The sequence below is a fragment of the Taurulus bubalis genome, assembly GCF_910589615.1.
Source record: "Taurulus bubalis genome assembly, chromosome: 9".
In the NCBI taxonomy this organism is placed as follows: Eukaryota; Metazoa; Chordata; class Actinopteri; order Perciformes; family Cottidae; genus Taurulus; species Taurulus bubalis.
Genome location: NC_136597.1, coordinates 2,564,330 through 2,588,343, shown reverse-complemented (window position 1 = coordinate 2,588,343; position 24,014 = coordinate 2,564,330). Strand labels below are relative to the sequence as shown.

At 44.5% G+C, this 24,014-nt stretch overlaps 1 protein-coding gene across 1 annotated transcript in view; it reads right to left on the bottom strand.

Annotated features, from left to right (window-relative positions):
- The window catches only part of LOC306740815 (septin-7-like), a 45,364-nt gene that overhangs the window by 11,677 nt on the left and 9,673 nt on the right, over positions 1-24,014 (bottom strand). The window contains exons 3-8 of the mRNA XM_079223049.1: positions 14,848-14,954; positions 8,305-8,405; positions 8,073-8,207; positions 5,323-5,440; positions 5,068-5,160; positions 4,016-4,112 (exon numbers count right to left, since the gene is read on the bottom strand). Coding sequence (XP_079079175.1) covers positions 4,016-4,112; positions 5,068-5,160; positions 5,323-5,440; positions 8,073-8,207; positions 8,305-8,405; positions 14,848-14,954 — 651 coding nt within the window. The remainder of the gene's footprint in view (positions 1-4,015; positions 4,113-5,067; positions 5,161-5,322; positions 5,441-8,072; positions 8,208-8,304; positions 8,406-14,847; positions 14,955-24,014) is intronic.

Here is a 24,014-nt window from a genome sequence, read left to right as displayed (position 1 = left end):
TAGTTTTCTCCATGACTATTCACAGCATCAGACCTGGGAGGAGCGGTGAGTATGTGGAGGCTTTTCAACCGGCTGAGAACACCTGGCCGATTTTGAAATGTGCGTCAACCGAGCCTCGTTAAATGCACCTTGCGGGATAATTCCCGTTTACCGCAACCTTGGTCTTGTTCTTTGTGATTTGGGCCACCAACCTTCCAGGTAATAAAAACATTACACTCTAAGTGAATTGCGTAGATCTGGGAAGACATTAAAAAAAAGTCTGATGGAGCGAGAAACACGAGCAAAAAAAAAAAAAAGTAGTTCACACTAAATAGCACATACTTAAAACAAAGTTGTGCTTTATCAAGTGCATGTTTCTTCTAAATGGCTGATTTACATGTTAAAGATGATATAAGGTGACGTGGACTAAGGACTTAAATGGTCAGGAACAAATACGCTCTTCTTGCGACTTTGTCGTGATGGTTTAGATAACCTGGCTGCTCGTGTTTCTCGCCTTTGTTTTGGTGACGCCTCTCTGTTGCCACATCTCGGTAGTCAATTGGCGGATAATACACAGAGCTATCAAAACAAGACCCAAGCTGTAATAGACTGGAATTATCCTTTAAAAGATACAGTGAGGTCGTCTTATGCCTCGACTATGGAATGAAGTGCTTAAAAACAAAGAGCAGAAACAGAATCATTCATGCGTCCCTCTGGTAGCCCACGGGCCCGCAGTGAGACCACCGACAGGGGGAAGAGCCCACCGCTTCAATGCTCCTTTGGCATGAGGAATACACCCAGAAGGTACTGACGATTGAGTCATGCCAGTTGGGTTATGTGGTGGGTTTTCCCTTTGGTGGTGGGGGGGTGTTTGAGCACAATCTCTTACAGTTGAGTTGCAATATCAAATTCTGTGTATTCTTTTAGGTTGCCACCGATCAACCAATGAATCCTTACATGTCCGCTGATAATTAACGTTTCACGATAACGACATTTTGAGACGGATCCCTAAAACAAAAGATGTGAAATGAGCCAGACATTTCATCATCAAAATGTACAGCTTTCTATTACTTATCTGCTACCATCTGCTACCGCTAGCAGCGCTACTTCAGGACCAGCAGCAGTTTGATTCAGCAACGGCAGAATATTTCGCTTGACGCTGAAAAAAAACGCTTATTCACCTCATTCGCCCCGCCCGGCGGAAACGTAGCTTTTTTGCAAACATTTGCGTCTGCGCATTGACTTTGCATGTAATAATTCGCAATGCTTTTGGTGTGAACGCAGCATAAGAAAAGAAGAGCCGTGCATTGAACCGCCAAGCTTTAAACCTTTTTCCCAACAATGATGTCACACAGGTGTGCGCACGCAGTTTGGCGACGGAAGTACGTCCGAGTGCAACAGCTTGTCAAGATATGAAGAACACACCAACACGTGAAGGTGTCCTTGTAGAAGCCGTCAATCAAATTTTAAACACGTGTTTAATATTAAAAAACATTTACTTTTACCGAGTCCCCAGTTAACACGGCCACCCATTAAACTGAAACACCCGTTCTGAAACGATCGTGACCTTGAGGACTTGAGTCTGCTGTTGGAATATTGATTCTGAACATGCAACAGACCTTCTGATGCCGGTAACAGTTTGAAATGCAATGCTTAAAGATCGCCAACTCGGCTGAAGAAAAATGCAAATTTCCGTTGCCAACACGGAACATGCAACGCATATTTTCGATGACGTCTGGTGTAGCATTAGAGACGTATACGACTGTTGGGTGAAGGGACTTGTAGTATTTGTTATAATATTTGTTGGTGTGATATGGTAGTGTCCCAGGCCATTGGGACAAGAGCATACCAGAATCACATGCTCCTGAATAAACCCCATAACATTACACCGAGTTTCCAATATTCAATCTTCAAAATGTCTAAACGACATACCATATTAATAATTGTTCGTTCTTATAAAAAGGAAGTCTCTGCATGGCGAAGTCAGCAAAGAGGAACACATGAATGATTTCAGCGTCTATGTTCTTTAGTATTTTCAAGATATAATATGTTCACATTTTCTTCTTTGGTTTCCATAATATGGTGTGTTTCAGCCCTTCAGAGGAGGATTCAGCCCAGGTCTGATCAGAGCATTGGTTTGACCATCAGCCTAATGATGAGACAGCACAGCAACAGAAAAGTGGAGGGAGAGGAAGGGATGGACAGTTTGGGGGACACTCTTGAGGAAGAGGAGTTGGAGGGGAGAAAATGAGGCTGAACTAAAGTGAAAGATGGTTTTGTTTACCAAAAATGCCCTCTGTCAGTCATGGAAAAGAACAGACCAAGAAAAAAGAAAAAGAGAGAAAAGGAGGAATGAAAAAAGTGAAAGACTGATAAACGTCAACCACAGAGCAACAAAGGTAAAATACTTCATACAGAGATATAGACAGATCATCTTTCAAAGGAAACCTCACACAGCAGAAGGAGCAGCTGCAGTTTGTTGTGACTTGTGGGGTCAGTGCTTACTGCCATACTGAAACAACATATCCCATAATGCATTATGCCTATCCTTTTTTCCAGAATCCCTATCAGGGACAAGACCAACGCCATCAAAAGCACTGTGTGGAGTTGGTTTGTGTTGAGGGAAGGCAGAGGGCGGCCCGCCAGGTCGATTACAACTTGTCAAAATGTAAAGGTTCAATCCCAACGTCCCCCTGACCCCTGACCCCTGACCCCTCAGGGACTCACTGATCACCTCCAAGTGGTTGAGTGTGAGAGGCTTTAGGGCTTGATAAAGGGTCAACATGTCTGAGACTCAAACACTCTACGATGTGACAGAACTAAACCCTCACGGAGTCCGTGAGGGTGGAGGTTGGGATCGGGCCCAACAATTACTTTTGGAACATGTTGCCCTCCTTTAGTTCCCAAGTCGACACAAAAAGGTAGTGACCCCTCTCATTAAATGTGCTTTCTTGACCTTGTCTACTCGTATGTAATCAAATAAAACTCAGAGATATTTAGCTAATCCCAATGTCCAAGAGTCGTCATCACGGCTCACCCTCCAGTCACCCATACAGACTCAAAACCTGGGAGATCCTCCAAAAACCATCCTGGTGCCTCAAAGGGCGCAGACAGAGCAACATAGCTCACTACCCGGGAAATGTACAAAACTCTACCACTGGTCTGACTTTACAGCGACACACTGGGATAAAAAAACAAGAGAATCCCAGACTCGCTGTAGTATCTACATCAGTCGGTCCAAAACGGCCTCACTTCATCGCTACATCCTTATGAGGCATTTGGGGGAAATTGTCATAATTAGCATATGGATTCTCGACTTATTTGTGAGGTCACAGTGATCTTCCGTAACAAAATTTGTCTCCAAATTTAAAGAAACTCCGCTCCGGTGTTCCTGACAAGGGCCTTACTGAGAAAACATGAGTGGGACGGACGTGAGGTCACAGTGACTGGCGACCACCAAAATCTGATCCGCTCATCGTTGAGTCCAAGTGGACATTTGATCCAAAATTGAAGAACTTCCCTAATTTTTCATTTTTTTCCACCTACATTCCCCTGGGTCCTAAGTCCCTCCATGTTTAGCTTCCTAACACTGTACCAACGTACAAACAGCTGGCGGTCCTTTTCGTCGTCAATGAATGAATGAATGTGTTTACTCTGAGAAAACAATACCGTGAAACCGCCAGAATCTTACAAAATACCGTGATATGAATTTTTGGCCATACCGCCCACCCTAATTTCCAGTCAAGAGTACATTTTGACAAGTCGTAACCTGGGAGTTAAACATTCAGTGGACACGGGGAGGGGAGGAACACCATGCGTCGTGATGGAGATGACCCTGTGACTGCTGGACATTCTCACACATGCACCGCCTCTCACTCCGTCTGCCGAGGATCAGACGTCTTTCTTGAAAGCGGACAAAGACGATACCTAATCATTGCCACTTGTGTACGCTCAAAGCTACTTTCTTTTCTGGTTTCGGCTAACAGATTGGAAGCTGCGTCCTTCCTTTCCGGCAGCGGACCCCGAGTGAACCTACCTTCCGCCACGCCCCACGGGTACTGGCGACCTCTGACCTTCTTGCCGTTCACCTCGATCACCACGTTGCTGCCGACCACTGCCAGCGGCATCTTCTCCTGGGGGGAGAGGGGAACAACTTTATTTTACTGAGGAGAACCGCCACTAACAGCTGTTTGAGAGACTCCTTCCTTTGATTGGTCTCTTCCTGTGGAAACTGACCCGAAGCTGATATCACTTTAATTTGGGTTAGCTGCACACATCTTTGGGTTGGGATCTGCAGACATGTATTTTTACATTCAACTTTCCATCTAGTCCAAGTGCAGTGCAGTATTTAAGAGGGTGAGAACTGATTTAAAGAGATTTTAATATTTTTAACATGCCAGCTAAAGCCAGAAACATGCTAGCATTTAGCATTTAGCCCTCAGGGTTGTTTATCACTTTAATCAAAAGTCACGGATACAGAATGAAAAACATGCTCAATAGCATGTGAACTGCAAGTTAGCAAGAAAAGTTGCTTTTTTTGAAGAGCAGTTTAAACTGAACTGGATGGAGCTGATGAACTAACAGCATCCTGCATTTTGGACTCAATTCACATAAAATAAATTCAAAATGAAAAATGGAGGTGCATTTCACTGCAGATGCTCAATTGCAATTAACCGATGACGACAATGCGACTTCTCCCTGTTTTCAAAAGGAGCCGTGTGTGGGATTTAGTGCCATCTAGTGGGGAGGTTGCAGATTGCAACCAACGGGCCCCTCTGCTCACACCTGCCTTTCCAGGCGCGTATATACAACTACGGTGGCCGATTCAAGCTAATAAAACCAAAATAATTCTTAGTCTCAGGTGATTAAACGCTGATATAGTTGTTAATATTATATTCCATTTCTCTCAATAGACCCCCTTAATCCTGAACACTGGTCCTTTAAATACTGCCGTGACCTTTATTCATGTAGCCGTCGCTGATGGCCGACAGGATGCAGGTGACACGTTCCCACATGTAGCACCATGCTAACTCTACCAGCGGTTACATGGGCACTTACTGGTAAAATAAACAAGATTGTGTCCTTTACCTTAATCTTTCGGACAAGCTTGTTGTCCTCGTCGTCCTCCGTGTCGGGGAATTCATAAATTTTGATTTTGTGCTCCTGTATCTCTTTCATTATCTGACGAAAGGAGAGAGAAATCAGAATAAACTCGTATGCAGGAACTAAATAAGACACAAATATGCTACACATTGTTATTTATCCGTTTCCATTAGTTGGACTGTAGCAGCAGCACTCCTGCCAATGTCAAACACACACACACACACACACACACACACACACCTGTTTTTTAAAAAGCTGGCACTCCTCCGGGGTCAGAGTGTCGGCTTTTGCAATAAGAGGGATGACGTTGACTTTGTCATGGAGTCTCTTCATGAACTCGATGTCCAGCGGCTTCAGACTGAAGGACAGACAGAAAGAAAACCGTGAGAACAACAAGCGATGATGGGTTAAGCTCCGCCCTCCTCATCTCTAAACGGCACACGCTCGCAGGTAAACACGCAGACGACTGAAAATCTAAAAATGGTCGATAACGGAGTCAATGACTGAAGGAAAGTGCAGGACTTTCCAAAGTGGATGCAGTTCAGCGGGTCTCCAGCAGGGGGCGGACTAAACCCGTGCGTTGGTACATGGAGGCCACAGCAAAGACACAACATTTCATCTGGCGTGTTCTTCTTCTGTGGTGCCGACTGATGGGTTTGTCCTGCTGGGCATCATCATGAGGGACGTAACACACCTCACCTGTACATGTATGACTGCAATGATCTTCATACATGTACACTCAAGTGATGCACGCTATGCCCGGACATAGACGTGCAAGAGTGTGTGTGTGTGTGTGTGTGTGTGTGTGTGTGTGTGTGTGTGTGTGTGTCTGGACCGTTCCCCCCGCCTCGCCCCTGCGGTGTTCTCGGGGTATAAAATATCTCAGCCTGGAACACGAGCGCCCAGCCGACTTCTAACGCAGGAATTTATGGGATTCAGAGTTTTCCAGATGCATGTCGGCAAATTCTGGAGAAAGCAAACTGGGATTGTGCTGCGGCTGCTGCAGAGGTTTTGAAGGCGTTAGGAAAAGAAGCCGAAGATACAGAAGCAGCGATACAAAGCCAGCATGTCCTATTTTTATCGTATTGTCTTCTAGCGGCTTGCAGCAAGAGGGGCCCGGGCTGCACGGCCCTTCTGTGTGGACTTATTCTCCCCCGTCAGCGTGGGTTCCCCTGGGTTCCCCCGGGTTCCCCCGGGTTCTCCGGTTTCCTCCCACAGTCCTAAGACATGCAGCTCAGGTTCCCTGATGACTCTAGAATGTGTCAGTAGGTGTGAGTGAGAGTGGTTGTCTGTCTCTATGGGGTCAGTCCTGTGAGAGCCTGGCGGCCTCGTCTCACGTCAGCTGGTCGGCTCCAGTCCCCACACACACGACCTGATAAGCCATGAAAGATAATGGACGGGGGAACTCGGTCAATCAGGCGACTCTAAGTTGTTCAATTATTCTCATGTTATATTAAGGCCCAACAAATGTCTCCCCTTGCACTGCGGGGGGCATCATAGATTGCCTCTAACACAGTGGTTTTCATGGGGGTACGTGGAGGAACTCCAGGGGGGAGCATCTGGTGGACCTGCATGTGACCCGGTGGACCTGCCGACCAGCACCAGGACTCCCGTCGGTCATACAGAGACATCCGTATCACACACACACGGCTTCATAACCAGTTAGACGATCCTCACAGGAACTCAAAGCAACACACACACACACACACACACACACACACACACTTTGCGGCTGCTGCTATAAAATGAATGTAGTCTCAAACATCTCGACTCATCACTGATTTAAAAAACGATCCGAGATCCATGAAGACCAAGCACTCGGCTGGTGCTGCAGCTATACTGACAAACAGGGAATGTTCTAGAGATGCCAAGTGCACACACACACACACACACACACACACACACACACACACACACACACACAGATGAGAAGACAGTGTGTTTGTCTGAGATGAGAGGCCTGCCTCTGAGCCGCTCCGAGCCTCCGCTCTGATTGGGTGATTCACGGATGGAGAGCGGGGCTCTACTGAGCATGAGCAGAACTGGGTTATATAATCTTTGTGGGTCAGAGACGCTGGCTGGCAGCCTCCTCATCTATGACACACACACACACATGCACACACACACACTGTTCAGCCTCAGCTTGCATAGCAGGCAGAGAACAGGAAGCTGCATTTAAAAAAGGTAGACTTCCCCTCATCGTCGGGTTCTCCAAGACAGAGTGTGAGGGTCTTCATCCCTCTTTAACGTCAGTGACGGTTCGTCAATAACACTTCTGAATACAAAGACGTTCGCAGAAGGAGCATCTTGACAAAACCACCAACTGCTGCCTCTAAACTGCAGCCTTTAATTAAAACCATTCAACATCAAGCGGTTAGAACTAGGGGTGGGGAAATAAAATCGATAAAGCATAGTATCGGGATATTTTGCGTGGCGATATTGTATCGATACACGGATGTCAAGTGGCGATCTTTTATAAACTTTTTGGTCGTCGAATAATAAAATCAATTGCTTCTTCAGCCCACTAGATGGTGCTGTGTTGTTCTGTGGTGAGGTCAGCAGAGGGCCCGGATCAGCGTGATGGTAGGAAGTTGGTCAAAACAAACATGGAGACATCCGAGAAAGAAATTAGCAAAGCGCCGTCGAATCGGTACTCAAGTATCGTGATAAAATCGAATCGTGGGACCTCTGGAGATTCCCAACCCTAATTAGAACTGTAGGAAGTTAGAGCATATGGTCGCTTCAAGCTGCTTACATCAATATTTCCCTTTAACAATGGATCAAGGACTTTTTCTAAATGGGAAATGGGTCAGTGACCAGGCAGCAACCTCCATTTCTGGTAAGTGAAGCCAGTATTGAAGTGCCTTAAAGCTGCATTCTCTCTAATGTCCACCAGGGGGAGACTCTTCTGGTTGTATAGAAGTCTATATAAATGGCTCTACTTCCCTCAGTAAACATTGTAAACATGAGTTTGTGTCTCATAGACCTACCCGTGTCCAGAGGGCGCTATGAAGTACAGGCAGCAGTGGACTCGGTTGTCCGGCATGGACCTGCGGTTCACTCTCGACTCGGCGTTCAGGAAGTCCTCGCACTTGCTGTCAATGTAGTTAATGACTGGCTGCCAGCTGGAAGGGTGGAGAAAAAGACATTAGGCAGAGGAAAACAATAAGATAAATAAAAGAACATTAGACGGTTTGGTCATGTGGAGAACGGCCCGGTTACCAGTTGCTGTTGTCCACGGCGTCGCCGAACCCCGGAGTGTCGACGATGGTGAGCGTCAGCTGGACTCCTCCCTCCTTCACCAGCACTTTGGACTGCTCCACCTGGAACACGCCCACATTCACACCGGTTACCATGGCAACCTATTCCTCACAGAGTTTCTTCCTGCATTTTAGCAGATTCAACTTTTTAGTGATGCAGCTCAAGAATACAGTGTGGTAGGGCAGCAAATTCATATCACGGTATTTTTGTTGCGTAAACACATTCATTTATTGACACAAAAAAGGACAACTAAACAACTATTTGTGTCTTCCGGTCGGTGTCTTCCTGTTTTTTTCCACCTACATTCCCCTGGGTCCTAAGTCCCTCCATGTTCAGCTTCTTATCACCCTCTATGTCCAACATACATGTATAACAAATACCACACAGTACCCAGCGTTGCATATGTCTAGTTGTATTGGTGCATCTCTGGTCTCTGTGTTCCTCTTGCATCGCTCTTTTCCTTTTTTTAATGTAGCGACAGAGTTTCTTCTTGTTGTGATAGTGGGTGAGCTCTACCCAGCATGCAGTTCGGTGGTGTCATTTTATAAATGTACAATTATTAGTGTTACAAATTGTTTATGTGTCACAAACTGTTGTGTCGTGATGTTTTACCTGTTAAAGAGCATTAGTTGTGGGTTATTAATTGTTATGAAGTTATAACCATGACTAAAGTTATAACCATAACCATGACTAAAGTTATAACCATAACCATGACTAAAGTTATAACATGACTAAAGCTATAACCATAACCATGACTAAAGCTATAACCATAACCATGACTAAAGTTATAACCATAACCAAAGTTATAACATGACTAAAGTTATAACATGACTAAAGTTATAACCATAACCATGACTAAAGTTATAACATGACTAAAGCTATAACCATAACCATGACTAAAGCTATAACCATAACCATGACTAAAGTTATAACCATAACCAAAGTTATAACATGACTAAAGTTATAACATGACTAAAGTTATAACCATAACCATGACTAAAGTTATAACCATAACTAAAGTTATAACATGACTAAAGCTATAACCATAACCATGACTAAAGCTATAACCATAACCATGACTAAAGTTATAACCATAACCAAAGTTATAACCATGACTAAAGTTATAACCATAACCATGACTAAAGTTATAACATGACTAAAGTTATAACCATAACCATGACTAAAGTTATAACCATGACTAAAGTTATAACCATAACCATGACTAAAGTTATAACATGACTAAAGTTATAACATGACTAAAGTTATAACCATAACCATGACTAAAGTTATAACCATGACTAAAGTTATAACCATGACTAAAGTTATAACCATAACCATGACTAAAGTTATAACCATGACTAAAGTTATAACCATGACTAAAGTTATAACCATAACCATGACTAAAGTTATAACCATGACTAAAGTTATAACCATGACTAAAGTTATAACCATAACCATGACTAAAGTTATAACCATGACTAAAGTTATAACCATAACCATGACTAAAGTTATAACATGACTAAAGTTATAACCATGACTAAAGTTATAACCATAACCATGACTAAAGTTATAACCATGACTAAAGTTATAACCATGACTAAAGTTATAACCATAACCATGACTAAAGTTATAACCATGACTAAAGTTATAACCATGACTAAAGTTATAACCATAACCATGACTAAAGTTATAACATGACTAAAGTTATAACATGACTAAAGTTATAACATGACTAAAGTTATAATCATGACTAAAGTTATAATCATGACATGTTCATGCTCAGACCAGCGGTGAACAATACATGTTGCTTCCTGCTGAAGAGCGACAACAGTTGTTACGGCTGTGCACCGGTATGACGGTATATGAAAAAATTCATACCGTATTGGAAATTTGAAACCGGTTGAACCGGTATATCGCCCAAAAGTGCAGCAACACGCACTGGCCTGCATGTTTCATCAAGAGACACTTTCCTCTCCCACTCAGGGCGCAGAGTGCACCCACACAGCCTGCACCCACACAGCCTGCACCCACACAGCCTGCACCCACACAGCCTGCACCCACACAGCCTGCACCCACACAGCCTGCACCCACACTATATCTGCTGCGGGCATGTGTGAGGACGCTCAATATATTAAGTGTGTGTTGGGGGAGGGGCATTTTCACCAACAGACACTTCATTTCCTGATTTTTGATAAATTTTTATGTCCCAACTTTGAGCCTTTTCTACAAATATGATCGATATTATACCTGAAACATTTAGTTATATAGTATTCAAGTACACTTTATATTACGTTACATTATATTACTATCTTTCACCTTATACGATGTCTCATAACCGCTACCCTAAAAAGGCAAATGTTACTCTGCAGTGCCTCAGGATGCCAACTTAGGCACATGGTGCAAAAACAATTCAAGAACCAAGATCCGTCTGACCAACGGAACCGTTCCATCTCACATGTGCTCAGTCAGTCCCACGCATCCATCACTTCCTGCAGCTCGCCTGCTGGTCCCTCGCTTCTCCGCCGCATACTTCCACAAGGCCGTCTAGTTATTTTAGGCCCTTTAACTCAAACTACAGCCCAAACACAAACATTCTTCAGCTTCCACCAAAGTTCATCAAATAAAATCCTGCACCGCAGTCGTTTGACATATCTGGGCGTCCAGCGTGTGTGTGTGTGTGTGTGTGTGTGTGTGTGTCTGTGCGCATGACATGAAAACCAAAATCAGCTATTTCCACTGGAAAAAAAACAGAGCGGGAGAAAACCTCAAAAATGCCGTCAGTCTCAACACCATCATTTAAATACAATCTGATGGGGTGGAGGCAGCAAAGCACGAGAGGTGCTCTGTAGGAATAGAAGTGCTGTGACCCCGTCTCTCCCTCGGCCTCAGACCACAGCACCCGATGGAGAACACACTAACTGCTGCTCGCCCACGCCGCGCTGGAGGGGTTCACGCGAGGTTCAGGTGAGTGCCGGACCCAAAGAGGGAGCTGGGAGCAAAATAACTACGTTTTTTATGTTTTCAGTCTCGCCAAAACGGAGTAAATGTAACACCGAGCGCAGACGGAAACCAGACAGAGGGGCCGTCATGTGACAGCGACATGCAGTGAATGAAGACTTTTATTAAATTAGCTAAAAGTCCTAAGGGATGATTTTTTTAAATTAAATCATTACAAGATGTCCTGTGTTGGGAAAGGACGTAGAGCTGGGTACGACTTCAGGACAGATGCCCAATCTATGTTTTGGATTTCTTACTTCTTTGTCCTCTATCCAACAACAGAAAACAAAGTTCTCAAAAGTGAACTTTTTTTTACGAATCCTAACGCCTGGTTGAAATCAGCAGCTTAGCCTCAAAGGGGTTCCTGCCCGTGGGAAAATAAACACGCCTCCAGATCCACAAACCTTCTCTGGAATGTGTTTTGTGCCGTTCATCAACAAAGACAATTGGCTCATTTCACGGCTCATGGAGTTGGTTCAGTTTACGGACGTTCCATGTTTTGGTCACGTGACGACAACTAGCATTCAGACGTGGTAGCGTAAGAGCCATCCTCGTATTTTCTCTCTAGGATGGTGTTTTAGGAATCTTCTCATCCCTCAAAGTTATTGGAGGGAAACGGTGTGGAACGGTTTATACCACGACAAAAAGGAGAGGATTGTGACAGTTATTAAGAGTCGACACTGTTTAGACAGCTTGCTATTGGTCCTCGGTGCTAATTTATGTGTCAACATCTCTTCAACGCTCCATTGGTTGTGCAGAGTTCAGACACATTCTGACCAATGCATTTCATGACTTTAAACCAAATGTCCATTACAAACATTTAGTGAAGTCTGGGTGTAAACAGTAAAAAGTGAGTAAATGTAGTATTTAAACTAACAATGAGAATACAAAGCATACAGTAAACCTTAAATGACTCAAATGAATGAGACAATAGTTTGATTAAAAGAATAAACATTTATATAGATGCCTGTATGTATGCCTGCTTATAGTAGAGTCTTTCTTTTAAAAGCATATTAATTATTTCAAACTCAGCGTAAATGAACATCATGAATACATGAATATAACACATTTACATGACTTTTACTAAACTTTTGAGATTTTATTTTTGTCAAGGACTTTTCCAGGCCTGGAAATAACCGTTTCAAAATTCCATGACTTTTCCAGGTTTTCCATGACTGTATGAACCCTGCTATTGGTGCTGGGATCACGTGTGAGGGTATTGGTACTCAGCAAAAATAAATAAATATTGCATTAAAAGAAATCTACAATAACATCTCTTTCAAGAAACGGTGTCCTAGCAACCCTGCATAATCTATAGACCTCACTGGAGAGACTTTTCTTCTGGAATACGGCTTCTTCTTCTTATTTTTTTCCTTCTTCTTCTACGGCTTCTTTGTGGTAGTGTGCAAACACAAGCGTATACAGAGCGAGTGGGAGTGATAGCACCTTTAACCAATATCTTCTTGCCTGATAGCAGTGTGTGTGGGAATTATGTGTCATCATATCAAACTGCGTTATCTTCTGGTTGTGCATCAGCATGCTATATGTGTTATGTGTGTGTGTTTGTGTAGGTGTGTGTGTGTGTTACGTTTCATGGGAACATTCTTGCCCTGCTACTGACCCCATCAGGCCCCAGGGGAAATACTAGCACTCTGACCCAAAACCCTGTTGTTCTTAGCTCTTATAACCTCAGTCCTCAGATACACACCGCCTCTCTGTCCACGACCCTCTTCTTGCACCTTTTAGTAGCTGCTCGCTGCTCCAGATGCAGCCTCCTCCCCCTCCCCCATTTGTTGTGACCATAAAAGGCCAAAACCAGGCCCTGGGCTCTCTCTACGTTACTCCGTCCCTCGCTCCTCTTCCTCTCCAGAGGAAGGTTCCTAACTGAGTGAAATGACCTGGAAGTATCCAAGTGGCCGCCATGATGAGCGGTTTGAATTCTCTTAATGCGAAGGAAAGGAGTTTCAATGCATCCTTACTTAGCTCCTTTAGCGTAGGCACCACTGGACCTGCCTTTACGAAAGGAAAGGAGATAATGCCGACCCACAATTCCTTGCGGCGGCAACATTTAAAGTGACGCACCATTCGGGTCGTTCACGAGAACAAGTAGCTTTGTGCTTTATGTCTAAGCACCATTGGTTTGGGGCATGCTGGGTATAGAAATGTGCATAAATCTCTGCTTAAGACGTCTGACGCGTTTTAAGAAACCTCCCACGAACACGGAAGCTCCAGAGTGGAAAAAGTCAAAGAGAGTAGAAGAAAAATAACTGTCTGGCCGTATTTGTATTTTACAGGTACTAATATATTACACACTAGGATCTATCATAGTTTATTAGACTCCTACACGCTCATAGGGTTACAAAGAGGTGTCTTTTATTGACTTCCGACTTTGTAAAGTGTACTTATTAACGATCTAGTGAAACGTTACGGCCGCGGCCGGAAATGCCGGCGAGGTTACGGGGTTTATGTAATTACATAAACTTAACGGTAAGTTACATTTTTTCTGGTCCGATAGAACTTTTCCCACAAGGCTTTACTGTATTTCAGAAATTTAAATGAAGTTAATCAACGTTGTGGTTCAGGAGATCCTTTAGGAAACGTCACTTGACTTATGTTCCTCTTTCCTTGTCCTATACAAGGTTTAATAAAGTAACACTATGAACCAGGTTGTTTAAATCGTCTGCATGACGCAACACTGTAAGAAGACGGATGAAGTATTTAAGATGATCGTTATCGTGGTAGAGATGGACGACAACGTTGTAGTTTCCCCGCTGCAGACTGACGTCACTAACATCGCCTGCCGTCGCGTCATAACTACGTCGTTAGTGAAAGTCTGATCCTCTAAACTCCGCGGTTGTCTTTTCCGATCTCCTCATTAACTCTCCTTCCCATCTTTCCTTGACCCCGTGACGTTTTCCACAGAGATCAAGGAGAAGTGGTTATTAGACGTTAGGATGTCATGCTTGGACTATTTGACTTTTACCCAGCATGACCACTAGGACTGGTCCAACCACTGTGGCTTTGAGGCCTGATAATATTTTTGTGCCAAACTATGGAAGCAACTTGACAGTCAAACTCACGAGTGTAAAGCTGAGCAAACACACAGCATCAGAGTTGTTATTCCGTCTCCTGTGTGTCTCTACTTTTGGATTGATGGAGACGTTTTTTCTTGCTGCTTTGGCACAAATAGACGATCTTCCTGTTATTTATCCGGCCTTCACAGCTCTGATCGGCTGGTTGTATTTCCGACCTTGTCTGGTATATTTCTTTGGTTGGTACAATTTGCTGGTGTGTTTTTTAAGTGTGTTATTTGTGTGAAACTCCTACGCCCCCTTCTTGGCCAGAACCCTCTTTGTAAACGAGATTCTAAATCTCAATGGGATTATCCTGGCTAAATAAAAGGTTAAATAAAACATTGCAAAAAGATGCCCTACTTACAGCCCGACCTTTATCGTGACCCGTGGACTGCAGTTAGAAACTCGGGTGTGACGAGCTGAATAACCTCACCTGCACGGTCTTCTTGATGCGCAGGGACGGCCCGGGGTAGTCCTTGGAGTACAAGTCAGTCAGGAACAGAGAGTTGATGAGAGTCGACTTCCCCAGACCGGATTCACCTGAGGACACACATTTAAATACATAAACAACAGACACCATGGTGAATTTAACGCCGTCTCCATTTTATGGCACAATGATGAAAATGTGGCCTCCTGGCCGTGTAGACACACACACACACACACACACACACACTAAAGTAGATTCATTGGCTGAGGGGAAAAGGTCAGGACTTCGTCTGCCAGCAAGAAAAGCTTTCAGATGGAAGGGTTCCGCTTTGGGATGCAGCCACTCCAGAACGCACACACTGCATTCACCCTCTCACAACACACACAATGATTGATGGCTGAGCATCTGCTCGTCCGAGCGAGACCTCCGACCGACCGTACACTCTCTCCCTGCTTCTCAGACGCCACCGCCCAGAACATCTGTGACCAAAACCAAAAACACCAACAGTGTCCGACCCAGAATTTAGAAGGAAATCCTCTTTCATACAAAATCTATCAGATATAGATTGAGTGATCGACTGAACGGGTGTTTCCAGTATGATGCAAGACTGGAATGGGCAATGATGTTGGGTCTCTGGAAAAAGCAACGGCAGAACCCAACTTGTCGCTTTCATTTTTCAAAATAAAAGTGTTCTTCGCTTCCTTTGCCGTATTGAAGACGTAGTGAATTGGGATCACAAAACCTCGGTACACACTGAACCGTGGATCTTGTGACCACCAGGCCGCCATTGATTTATCTTCATTGATAAAAAATGTTAGGGGGAGATTCATCAAACCTTTGTGTAATTAATGCGTTTAGGCAAAGCAAAAGTGAAACACATCAATAAAGAGTTCCCCAAAATCCAATCCCAATAATTAATGCTGGACGAGGAAGGCCATTGGTATGGACCTGCCCTCAGGGGGTTAGAGAGAAGCATCCATCAAACTACTAGTAACACCTCCCAATCCTGCAAGGACAATCCACATCCACAGTCCAAACCCTAAAGAGGTGGACACGCTGGAATGTTTTGCATTTCCACTTCATAATCGATGAAAACAACAAATTGATTATTAAGATGGACGTCCTGCATTTCTTCTGTTCTTTACCCTAATATTGCACTCTTTTTATTGTTAAATGTCAGAATCAGAATCATTTATTGCCATGTATGCTTTCACACACAGTGAATTTGTCCTGGCGGAAGGTGCGTACATTTAACATTTTGACGGCAAACATTTAACAATAAACAGAGTGCATATTTATTTGCACTCTGTTTATTTAGTCAAATAATAAGTGTCACAGCTATCCGTCCATCTGGCCCGTTCCAAACAGCACCTGTGTGAGCAGAACGCTGGACGTGCTCCATCTCAAAATGAAGACCAGATGTTAATGCAATTGGAAACAGAGATCCAGCAGCTGAGAGGCTGCTGTGCCACATCTGGGTCTCCTCAAGGTTCTCCACGTTGACTTTGTTTCCCTGTGACGTCCGCAACAATTCAAAGAAGCTATTATTAAGCAGATGTTAGAAACACAAAATGCAACGCGAGCATTTCCTCTGTCAATACTGAGGTCAGGATTACTCAGACTTTGGAAACATTATGCATGAAGAAAGAAGATAGCCTTCACTTTCAAAGCACTTTGTGCTCCTGTAATCAATGTAATCATAAGCACGTTGGTTGTATAGGAATGAATGCTAAGGACACTAAAGCCACACCCACAGAGCCCGCTAGGCGAGATGGGGTTGGGGGTTGGTTGCTGACATCGGCGCACCGAGGACGGCGCCTCCATGGTGCAGCCGGCGCCAAGAGGCCGCTGATCGGGGCGAAAGCGCTCTGCTTTAAACTAAAGAGGCAGGAGAAAGACACGAGACGGGGATTGAGCCTCAGCACGAAACAGAATGAGGCACGTTAATCGTTTTATGTCGGTCATCTTTGTCCTCATAGTCGTTGGAAGCCAAATGGAAATCGGACGGGTTCACAGCCCCTACGAGTACTGGTGCTACTGGAGGCCAGCCAGCTCGGCTTTTCCTTTAAGCTGGGGATGTCCTGGTCACATTTTTGGGGGCGGGTCACGTTCTTCATTATAACCGGTGAAGGCGGGTTAAAAAGCTGATCCTGAATGTGTTGTACGGTGGAGAGACGGACAGGGAACACGTTGGTTACGTCTGAGCTCGATTATTTTTGCATGTTCCTCAAATGAGGGAAGAACAGTTTCATTTATACTTTATTATATTATTATATTATATTAAGTACTATGGCCTTCCTGTGTTGTAATGTATCCTTTAAGGTCTTAAAGTGGCACTAAAACATACTGGAATCACTTTACCTTACATTTTGATTGGAAAACAAATAATGTGGGCAAAAAAGAAAGAAAAGGATAATCATAAATTATAAAAAGGTCTCCTTGTATAAATAACGTTTGTTATGAATTGTGTTAGTCCAAAACCAGACTCTACTTTTCACTTCTTCATGATAGTCGGACATCTCCGTCATGGGACGATATTCACGATCATCACGATAATGGAAACTCACCATCAACTTATTTGGAGAATCTGCAATAAAACCCGATGTTGCCCTCTCCTTATCTAGGGCTGCATGATATGAGGAGAATAAGCAATAACGTGGTTTAATATCACAATGATGATATTACCGGACCTTAAATAAACACAGATATTAAAGCGTACTCATGCTTTCTTCATCCTGGAGGTTTGTAGCTAGAAATGACAGGATGGGTTCTGTCGACGAGGCCCAGAGAGTGACGGACGCTTCAGTCCCTGCAGCTTCTGGCCGCCCCGCCCCCGGGGGCAGGTCCGGCCCAATTAGCCTCCCTAGTTCAGCGTTAATTAAATATTGGTTCCACATGACAAAGGGAAGCCAGCTCTCTGTAAATAGACTAATGACCTGAACGTTAGTGATGGACGGCTGAGCCTTCCAGCGCATCCCTGCTGTTCCTCTTCCTCCCTCTCATCCCTCCATCTCTCCACGGCTCGGTGTCACTCGGCCTCCAACCACATTTCTCCTCTCCGTCCCTGCTGTCCGTCTCGCTTCAGCTCTTTGGTTGTTGTGAGGGATTAGAAGAGCAGTCGATGAACTCAAACGTCCACTCCTGGATGTGGTTTATTGATCATTCAGGCTGTACGTTTGATGAACATTTGAATGTATTTTTTGACTGATTGGGAGATGTTTTTTTCGGATCCACTGGCTGTGGCTCAACTGATGTTGCAGATCAGAGATTCACAAAGAGTCGGTCACAAGAGATTGTATAATGGACACATACGTTTGCAGAATTTCTTCCAAAGTCTTTTCTGGAGTATTTATATCATCTTTGAGCCAAATGAGAGCATGAATGTTGGTATTCTGACAGTTGTATTCAATATGAAAGACTCGCATACATTCAGTTTGTCTTACTGATGAGGAAATAAAAAGAATGACGGCCCGTTAACGCCTCAATGCATTTATTTGGTCAGTACTTAACACGTGTACGTTTTCAGTAACACACGCGTGTAACAAAGTTGGGATTTATGGAACGTAGCAACTGAAATCGTTTATCGATCAGAGAAAATAGAACATACGGCCCAAAACGAGGCCGTGACAACGATGGCGAAAGACAATGAAGGAAACCTTGAAATGAGTCTTAGTCACACACATATTGAGAACCATGCACGTTAAATACAGAATGTTGAAAGAGCAAGATGGACTGTGAGAGACAGAAAAACAAACAAATAGAAACGGTCAGAGAGGGTATCCCATGGGATTCCTGATATTCCTCTCTCTCCCCCCGAGGCAGCAGCTGGCCTACTCACATCCTGACAGGCACACAAAACACACACACACACACACCTAACAGGGATGTGTGAGGCCGGAGCCAGAAAGTGTGAAATGAGACATCTGGGGAGCATAAAGGAGGTGGATGTGAGGAGAGTTGTGTTTGCTGAACGCCAGACTGTTGGAAAAGATAACACTCCATTGTTGAGGGCTAAATGGGACGGAGGGCAAAGGTCAGAGTTTTGGCAAAGATAAGGATCTGCAAGTCCAGCAGTGTCTGTTGGCGGCGTTAGAATCCGGCCTGAACCGCGTCAGCACTCCGTGGGTTACAGGAGCGAACGAGGGACCCAATTTCCTTTTTTTTTTTTTTTAGGGTTTTAATTGGTGAGCGAGCGTTCCGCCGAGCTTGAGACTAAATCTGACAGATTGGGTACGTGCTGGGTCACAGCAGACATGTGCATCTCAAAATAGAGACGAAGTGAACCGGAGCAGAGCGGAGAGAGGAAGAGAAAACATTGAGAAAAGAGGGAAAGACTCGCCGGCGGGGGTTTGACTGAGCAGGCATGAACATGAACATGTGCACGACCCCGTCAACACACACCAGGGTTGGGCCCAGAGGCCGCCAGGGGTCATGGCGAAGCTGCTGCTGATCGGCCACAACATGGACGCTTTAATACCAAACTGAGCACGGGTGGAAGGCGGAGAGGAGACGGGAACATTCGGAACGAGGGACTCTTGTTCTGTGCCTTTCACCTGGCCTGAGTAGAGATGCACCGCTAGCAAGGTCCGGTTTACGATGTCGAAGTCCAATTGACGGCACCCTGGAAATAATATTTTACCGATCCCGAAGTAAACCCTTTTGTTAGACTTCTACAGTGGTTATATACAACACCTCCATTGGTGCATCTCTACTGCTTAGCGACGGGATATCGGGGTTTCTGGGTAGCATAATGTATTCATGTTCTGAACCTCAAGACTTCTTTTGGAAATGTTCCTTTGTCCGCATGAATATCAAAACAGCTTTAGAACTGACAGTGATCGAATATGTGTCTTGCTTATCGAGGACTAAGAAGACCTTGTTGTTAGGGAGGTCTACTACTAAGTATTTAGTGGTATCAAAACTAATCCAGTCAAAAAATATTGCAATCCATCCATGTTGTGCCCAGAGAAAAACATATTTGTATGGTTTTGCTCGCAGCCAAATCACCACGTTATTTGATTTAATGCGTCGTGTGATTGGCCCACTAGCGCAGCAGCTACGTCTGAGCCGGTGGCTAAGAGCTAACGGCGCTAACAACGGCAACCTTGCTGATAGAGGTAATCATTTAACCAGAGGGTTGGCCGCCATCGTCTGCAACAACGCGGTGCCGACAGTCGGTCGGGGGACGGTGTTTTCAGCGGGAACCGCCATCAGTGGACTACTAGCTAACCAGTGGGGGAAACACTCCATTAACATGATGGGTAGTGTTCCATCATGTCCAAGAAGGGCAGCCGGCTGTGTGAGATGACATTAAATTAAGCTGCAAGTGTCGACAGCAACATCTTTCTGCAGAAAGCACACAAGTACCAACTTGTCGTTCTTGGGTTTGAGTTTCTTATACTGTCACAGCCTGCAAGAATACCAAGCCAATGAGTCCTTTATGGCCATGAAGCACAGCTGTGTGTCGCCCATGCTGCATTACACAGGGTGTGGACACAATAAAAGCAACACCTGTGGAATGCAACACAGTGTAATAGCCCATTCATCCGTCCATGTACCCATCCAGCTTCCACTGCGTATCCGGGTCCAAGTCGATGACGAAGCAGAGTCACCCATGCGTCCCTCTTTGGAGCCACTGGGTAAAGATCCTGGGATATTTACAGGCCAGATGGGACCCCCCACCCCCCTGTAGCTTGTTGTGGGTTTCCAGGTGCACCTCCCATCGGACGGGCCAGAACACCTCCAGGCCGGCGGATCATTAACGGTGGCTCTGGTCCACTGAAGCGTCCCAGTAAACCATGTAATGTAGCTACGTAATACCACAGCACTGGAACTGGTGGCCAGGATCAACCTCATCAGTCACACCTGTGTTTCCTCTGACCACATGTTGGAAAGAATAAACTCTGGAATACGTCACAATGGCTGCCATGAAGAAAAATAACTATTGCATTGCCAGGAGAGGATCATAGTGATATGCCAACTTAAATAACACCATTGGGTAAAACAGTGGCGGATTTGAATGGATGTGTGGTGATCAAACCAAAACCCATTTGGGGTCTTTGGACTTATAAATAACCTCAGCAGACACAACGAGGAACCCTGATCACCGTCACTTAGAGATGTTCAGATCTTTCCTCATAGCAATTACCAAACTTGCGTATCTGCCGATGTTGAATATGGTTGGAATTTGAAGTATGTATGTATGTCAAATTCTAAATGTTATCCTGTTATCCTTATGAAGAGAAATGTATTACTATTATTATAAATAATTGATTTGATTAAAAACTTCTTGGCATGAGCACTTCTAATGAAGTATTATGGTCTGCTCAGAACTAGTGTTAGGAAGTTAAACAGGGCAGAATTCCCTCTCTAATTTGCTGTGGAAACCTACATTTCAAACTACTGGATTTACCCATGTGTCTCTCCAAAAACTGCATCGTCCAAAACTACATTTGAACACATCATAACAGTAAAATAGACGTTTGCTGTTCCTGAGATGAAGAATGACTTGATGACGTGACGTCTGGTACCCGACGCATCGGAGGCCTTCCTCATACTGGTAGTGGAACAACTCCACCACACGCTACCAAAACACCTTGAACTGATTAGACTGAACAATCATTTAGTGGCACCAGCCAATGTGAGAGGCCAGCCCTCAAGAGTATTTGAGGACAGCAACCATCTCAGAGCCGTCCGCTGCACCCCTTAAGACTGCAACTGGCCTGCCGAGATAAAATGTGTGGAGAAGAGATTTACATAATCTGCTGGATCATTTTAAAGCCTTCACTCGTCTTCTATAATGTCTTGAGCAAGATTTGAACATCCTTTTGAAGGAGCAGCTGGTGGTGCAGAATCACATAGTTCTTGCAAACCACAATCCTTGAACTTCAACCATCGGACGCCAAGCGCCAACAAGCGGGGCACTGTTCTGCAGCAGAGCCGGAACCGGTGCTGAGAAAACTGGAATTGACTACATGCCAGTGAGCTCTGTGTGTTTGAGGCCTTCAGCAGCTCCTCTGTCACGTTACCGACCGCAGTTTGTTCTTTTCTCCCTCAGAGCTCACAATTGTAAACGGGGACAGAAGGGTGTTGAAATCCTTCATTCTGAGCTTCATGAAGAGACACTTGGGAATAAAAGGCCTTTACACACCGGGGGCGTGAAGGATAAACAGCACAAACATAATAAATACTACAATATTATATGTCTAGGGCTTTTATTGTGGACGTAACAACGGAAGGAGTGGATCTGGTCAGAGCTGGATTGGCGTGATTGATGGTTGATGCCTTCACCTTCACCTCGCTTTTATTGTGAAAGGTAAGAAGGGAAAAGGTGGATCCGGTCTGCTCTGCCTTTGTCGATGTTGATGTTGGAAGGAGGAATAAAGCTTGCCGTCTTGGTTCAGACTAATGCTGCGTTCACACCAAAAGCGTTGCAAATTATTCACGAGAGTAGATTACATGCAAAGTCAATGGACAGACGAGAATGGTTGCGAAAAAGGCGGCACGAATGACGGGAAAAAGTGTTGCGAAAAATCTGCTTTTTTGTCCGAGTTGAAATATTTCAACTCCTGACCGATGCTCCGCCCGTCATCACTGCCGCTAAAGCAGTCAAGCCACGGAAAAGCCGCGCCCCTTTTCCAGCGAAAAGGTGAATGACGCAAATGACCCACATAAAGTCGAGCGAGTAAACTCAGGAGAAAATTCGCTTTTGGTGTGAACGCAGCATAAGGAGCCTCCGTTGTTGTTTCATAAATATATTCACAAGTTTAATTGGTTGAAGCCTTTAATCCCAATGCAAAAGATAACAAAAAAAAATTAAAATACCATTTAAAATGTATAAATATTACATTATAAAATGAATTAAATTAATCCCATGAGAAAGCCGGCCGTTGTGTGTACAGAACTTAAGAGTGATTAAATTGATGGAAGGAAAAGGGAGTGAGGTACCGTTCATATACGTGGCTCAACACAGTAGAAGTGTGTGAGCGTATGTGTGTGTGTGAGCGTGTGTGTGTGAGTGCGTTTGCTCGGTGTGTATTAACACATCTGGTTAAACCGGCAGATTAACTGGACCAAAGCCTTCCTTCACTCACTCCCTTCCTTCTGCAAGGTCAGTAGGGAAGGCGGTCAATCCTAAACCTGTCAGACCGCCTTATCTGGACACACACACACACACACACACACACACACACACACACACACACACACACACACACACACACACGCACACACGCACACGCACACGCACACACACACGCACGGCTCAGTGAGGCAGATAAACACAGACTACTACTGCAGCGTCAGCACTTTACTGGCTTCTCCAATCACAGGCCTTCACTAGTGACCGGAGGCCGGCTGTGCTGATAAGCCCCTTAAACACGGACCAGACAAGAGATGTAATAACAAACAGGAAACAGACACGCTCCGGTTAGAGACGGTTGAGCTACTGGAGGCAGTTGTTGCAACGCCTACTGTGACATTATAGTTTTCATATTGCACTTTTAACAACAGAGTCTGGAGGATCGAGTCCTAAAAACAGAAACCAGTCAGCATTCTCTTTTGCACTTTTCCCGAATGGAATTTCGGTTAGACGCCTGAAATAATGTCTGTGGTTAACACCGGCGGTGCAGCGCATCAGAGCGCTGGCGGGTGGAGGCACGGAAGAAAAAGGAGTAAATAGAACTTTTAGATCCTGTCTTTTTGCTGCTTTTACCGATCATCAATGATCCACATCAACAGATAAAGATCCCTTTGTTGTTTGATTGTAGCAGCTGGTCTTCACTTTACCAGATTACATTGAACACATCATGATAACGTTATACCTTTACCATCGTAGAGTACTCATTTTCACTGAGCAGAGCCTGAACGCATCATAATGCAACTGAACTGAACCTTTGCACGTTAGCGGTGCTGCTAACGTTACTAGCTCTCCTCCTGTTCATTTAAACACCGATTAGTTGTTTACAATGTCACATGACCAGCGATCAGAGACTAGAAAAGCATGAATAGCACATTTTACTGAATATCGGTGGATTACAATAGTCAGTAAAGCTTTCTCACTGTGATGGTTAACTTTAAACGGTGTCATTAATCTGCGGCTCACACACCGAGGGGGGATCCACAACGGCCCGTCACACCGCTAGTTTACCACAACGTTAGCTATTGCATTCACT